At 37.0% G+C, this 5,842-nt stretch overlaps 1 protein-coding gene across 1 annotated transcript; it reads right to left on the bottom strand.

Moving 5' to 3' along the window:
* Positions 1 to 2,477: 2,477 nt before the first annotated feature.
* LOC148852605 (disease resistance protein At4g27190-like) lies at positions 2,478 to 5,444 on the bottom strand (the record flags this gene model as incomplete). The annotated part of the gene is given in 4 exon segments (XM_088945835.1): positions 2,478 to 2,748; positions 2,912 to 4,376; positions 4,379 to 5,049; positions 5,090 to 5,444. Coding segments are annotated over 4 exon segments (2,628 nt in total), but the record flags the coding sequence as incomplete, so codon positions are not given.
* Positions 5,445 to 5,842: the final 398 nt, after the last annotated feature.

Raw genomic sequence — 5,842 nt, 5'->3', positions numbered from 1 at the left:
CTACTAATCCATTAAAATTATTCCAGCTGTTATTAAGTCCTATCTAGTGTAACGATTGACTAATGCCTTAATTAATTCCTCCTTTAGATACTATTTTAAAGAAATACTTATTTTTATGCATTAATTAAATATTTCTAAAAATAAAAATATAATAATTTTGGGTGGTCTGTAAATCTTTTCTGATGCATGAATTTGCTATTAGGCTTAGGGAATTAATTTGCATATAATTAAAGAGCGAATGGGAAATTTGCATATAATTAAAATAGATATATTTATTTTTATCTCTTTTCTAGGCCTAGTAAAGCAAATTCATGCATGTTAAAAGAGTTACAGATAGCGGTGAGCAAAAAAAACTAAAAAATCAAACTAATCGAAAAAACCAATGAAAGTGAATCGAAAAATTGGTTAACTGAGCCGGTTGGTTCGGTGTTTTTAAAACACCAAAGGTATTGGTTTGGTTTTGGTTAACCAATTTAAAAAACCGGCAGTTAACTGAACCGACTGGTATACATGTTTTTTCTATATATTTATGTATATTATATGTATTTTATATATTATAAATTAGTAAATATGCATTGTATATAAATATATATATATATATATTTATAATATATGATATATTATTTATTATTTAAAATATAATATTTTATATATATTTATAATTTTTTATTATATATATTTTTATAATAAATATTATAAAGTCAAAAAAACTGAAAAATTGATGAACCAAACTATCAGTTAACTGAACCGGTCAATCGGTTAACTGACTGGTTTTGATTCGATTCCGGTTACCAGTTTTCATGAAACCAGTACTACTGATTCGGTTCACAAAAAAGGCCCACAGTTTGGTTACCCAAACCGTGAGCACCCCTAGTTACAGACCACCCAAAATTATTATACTTTTATTTGTAGAAATATTTAATTAATGCTTAAAAATACATATTTCTTTAAAATAGTATCTAAAGATGAATTAATTAAGGCATTAGTCAATGGTTACACCAGAAATGACTTAGTAACAGCTGGAATAATTTTAATGGGTTAATAGAGGGGAGTAGAGGGAAGTTAGTAGGAAGTTCCCACTGGTAGTAAAAGACTAAAAGTGGGAATAACTTTAGCTGTTGAGTGCAATTAGTATTTTACCCCATTTTCATGATAATGTGGCATTCCCAACAATATTCTCAACAGTTGGCCCCCAACACCTAAAGTTTTTCTGTAAAAGTGACATTTTGATGGGGCCATTTCAATATATTGAAAAGGCCATTAGTTTTTTCGGTTCTAGCCATGTGGTAGGACATTGTCTTAGCAAAAGTGAACTAAGGGTTGATTTACACATGATGGGTGAATATGTATTAAAATGTCCATTGATCAATTTAAATTTTAGATATTGGTGAGAATTGGAATTGAAATCAAAATCCACCAGAATAAGAATTGGAATGGTCTATTCCACTCTTACTTGTTCGGTTAGAATTAGAATCAGTTGGAGTGCGGTTTCTCATTCACAAGGAAAGGAGAGGAAATGACTATTTTCTCAATTGGGAAAATGCCATTCAAAAAAAAATGAGAATGTAATTTAGATTCCACCAAACTAAAAAGTTAAAATCAAAATAAACCATTATGATTCCATACCCCTATTCCCCTTAATCAAATGGACCCCAAGAAATTAGAAGAAAGAAAATCAACTTAACCACAAATACCTCGTCATTTAGTCTCACATGGTCATCCTCATGGACACATCTTTATTGTCATTTGGGTGAACCCTATCTGTGTTTCAACCACTGTTCATATTCGTCTCTTCCATACCTGCAAAAATGAAGGGAGAATGGCGGTTCAGCCCAGAGTAAAAAATTTATAGGCCCAAAGTACAGTCAGATGGATGCCAAATCAGAATTGATGCCAAATAAAAAATCTGTATTAGGTCTGTCAGTGGGGATTTTTAACATTTTGAATATTTATAACTTTATAGTGAAAATAAAAAATCTGTATTAGGTCTGTCAGTAGTTCTTTTTTTATTCCCCTTTAAGAGGAAAAAGAAAAGTTAAGAAATTTAATAGGAAAGGTTCAACATTTGGGGTCACATTAACATTCCTTTCGCAAAGGAAAGTGATTAGACAATAATTTGGGACATCAATCTCTAGGATGAGACCAACATGTAATCAGAAACCTTACATCACAATCTGAATAATTGCACCACAAACAAGACCAGGAGATTTGGATAACCCCTTCTTTCTAATAGAAGAAATTTGGATGTTTCTTTTTTTTTTTTTTTGTTAGAAGGTTAAGAAACTTACATATGAATTACTTTTCCGAACTCTTTGACCTCTTCCGAGAAAGACTCATGTAATTCCTTGAGCGTCTGCTGCCGATTGACAATTTCAATTTTATTGATCTTGGGAGCATTTTGATGTCGAAAAGGAAGATGCTTTAAATTTGGACAATCGAGCACAGATACTTCTTCCAACAAAGGCCAATCAGACAAAACACCACACCCACAGATACTTACGAGGCATTGCAACCCGGCAAGGTTTAAATGAGTGAGCTGGAAAAATGTTATCTTATCAACGCATTCTTCGCCATCCTCTTTTGCAACTATTTCTTGCATGGATTTGCAATTTCACACATCAAGTTTCTTCAATTGAGGAACATTCCGAGTAAGGGATGCAGAGAAGACGTTTCTCAATCCATGGGAATGAGATAAATCAATGTACTCCAGTTTTGGCAAACTTCGAGCTGATAGAGATGAATTGTAACCTAGAGTCACAATTCATTACTGTGAGTGTTTTGAGGGTTAAAAATTGGGGTTGATCATCTTGGACTACTGCTTGGTTTTCATCAAAAAGAATCTCCTCTAGGTTATTGAAGTTCATTATTATGAGTTCTTATAAGCATTGGGATATCTGAGGTGAGAACATACCTTTTAAACCCTTGAATTGATGCATATCATGCACAGTTATTTTCTTTAATTTGGAAGGGTTTTGAACTTGCAGTTGGAAACTCTGCAAATTTGGGCAGAATGCCACAATTACTTCTTCCAGAAGGGGACATACAGCACAAGTACCACTCTCGCAAAAGCTTTCGAGGCACCGCAGTACTGAGAGATGTAGAATCCTGAGTTGGGGAAATATGATATTGCCCATAGTTTCTTCACCATTCTTCTTTGTGACGATATATTCCATGTTATCGCAGTTCCAGATGTAGAGATTTTCCAGCTTTGGAAGATTTTTGGCCAGGACAACAGAGAAAAGACATCTCACACTTGGGCAATGTACTATTGTCAGTGTTCTGAGGCCTTTTAGTTGTGGTTGATCATCCTGCAGTACCACTTGATCTTCGGCGACGATTTCCTCTAAGTTATTACAGCCATCGATGAAGAGTTCTTCCAGTTGTGGAAGACTTTGAGCTTCGGCCAATGAAAAGATACTTCTCAAACTCTCGCACTTCTGCAAACACAGATGCTTCAACTTGCCAAAGCCCCCTTCATATAATTCTTTCATGCTTTTCAAATCATTGCATCTCTCCAGACAAAGCAATTCCGTATTCTTCCACAACCGAGAACATAGGGTTTTGAGTCTTTCAGCTGATAAGTCACACAGACATAACGTATGTGGCGTATTTTCATACAATTCAGCAGCAGTCCCAGTACAATATGAGCTTGTCATGTAATTTATCCATATATTAAACCTCACGAATCCTTGAAAGACGAAATCATCTGGCAAATCTCCTCCTAGCTTTAGGTATAGTTCTTCTAGCTGGTACAACCCTGATATCACATTAACTAGATTTGCCCCTTGAGTGGAATCACTCAAATCTAACATCCTTAGATTGGTCAAATGTGCAATATTTTCTGGAAGTTCTGCTGATGATAATAAACAACTGCGAAGGCTGAGAATCACAAGTTTCTTCAACTCTCCAATCATAGATATGTCTACCAAGTATTGTTTATTAGTTACAAAATGTAAAGTGCGAAGGTTCGTTAGGCATCTCATCGATGGAGGGAAGCGTTCTACTTGTGTCCTACTCAAATCCAAAACCCTAAGGGATTCCATTCCTTCAAAGAAAGTGTCTGCGATCTCTGTCAAACCCCGATTTTCCTGCAATAGTAAAACTCGAAGCTTTGGACACAGGCCCGACCTGTTAGGGAGCTTCCATATGCTGTTGGATATCAGTGAGATGGCTGTGTATCTTTCACTAGATTCCATTATTGGATATTCCGTCAGTCCTCTACCAGCTCTTCCCAGGAAGACTTCATGATGAGAATCATCAGATGCCATTGAAATGGCCACATCATGAACGATGTCATGCATTTTGAAATGCTCTTCACTTGGGGAAGTTCTCAAAAATGATGATACAAACCCATCTAACAACAGAGAAGATGTTTTCAGTTTCTTGACACCATTCGCACTCTACATCTTGCATCTTCTATTGTGTCGACATTTTCGAAACATCCCAACCCAAAAACATATCTGGCCATATGCTCTATTTCAATGTTGTAATCTTCAGGAAACAAGCTGCAAAACAAGAATAGCCATTGCGCCTCCCTATTGTTTAGATAATCATAGCTCAACCTTATACACGAGATCACCTTCTTATCTACTCCCTCGATTCTGTTGGGTTCATTCTTTCGGAGGGTTGTCACTGTGTCTTTCCAGGCTTGTAGCTCCTTCTCATTTCTCAGTGCCCTCGCAATTGTTACCAGTGCGATGGGCAAGCCACCACACTCTTTAGCAACTTCCCTCGCCACATGACGCAAATTGTCATCATCCACAACAGAACCAGCTTTACTCTTGAACAAGCTCCACGCATCCTGCTCGCATAAGGTGCCAAGTAGGATACGCTCTTGGACCTCCATTGCTCGACAGACTTGTTCTCTTCTGGTAGTGAGGATGATTTCGCAACCTTTGTGGTTGTCGCTGTGCGGAATTCCCACATCTCCTAACTCCAGTCTCTCCCAAACATCGTCCAAGATTACAAGAATTGTGTTCTCTTTCTTCATTCTCCCAGACAATCTCCATGCTCTTGTTGTTTCGTTCTCATTGGGATCAAAATTCAAGTCTAACATGTTAGCAATGTCATCTTGGATATTTCTCAGGACTGGATCTTGAGACAGCTGCCATCACAACCTCGTTGAAGATTTTCTCCTCGTTCTGCACTCGCTTCCCAACTTCCTTTACCAGGGTTGTCTTGCCGACACCCCCCATTCCATAAAGCCCGATGAAATTGGTGCTCTGATCTCTCAATGCATTCATGACTTTCTCCATTACTTGTCGTGTGGATTCAAAAACATTGAAATCTCCTTCACACAGAGCTTCTATAGGTGGAGGCGACAGTGGATGAGAAACAACCTTGAAGCACCTCCTAATTTGTTGAAGCTCATTAACACCATTCATCATCTCTGCTGCCTTCTTACTTAACTGGTAACGCGAACAGCAGTGAGGACACAACCCAATTTAACAACGTGAGTCCACATTACTGTTAGCAACCAACCCATTTGCTTCATTGATAACAGAATCCACAGTTCCCATCCAATTCGTGACATCAACTAGGATATCCTCTCCCCTCGACTCTGCTTGATCAATTAATTGTTGAACTGATTCTCTCACAGTCTTCAGCTTTTCTACTTGGTTCTTGAGCTGCTCAGTATTTTCCTTGCAGTGAACCAGATACCCAACACGGCGCTCAACCGGTCGTAACACGGGTTGTAACAAGTATTTTCCAATTTCTACTACGATAGTAATCAGACATTCCATTGCCATTACTCCTAGTGGTTTAAAGAGAATAATAATTAAATCAATATGTCTATGATGATGATCAATTGATCACCAACTAAAGTAGAAGAAAAATTTGC

The sequence above is a fragment of the Nelumbo lutea genome, chromosome 5 (genome assembly GCF_056320005.1).
Source record: "Nelumbo lutea isolate HS-2025 chromosome 5, American lotus-T2T, whole genome shotgun sequence".
Taxonomy (NCBI): Eukaryota; Viridiplantae; Streptophyta; class Magnoliopsida; order Proteales; family Nelumbonaceae; genus Nelumbo; species Nelumbo lutea.
The sequence above is the reverse complement of the archived record's forward strand: the minus strand, read 5'-3'. Positions and strand labels throughout refer to the sequence as shown.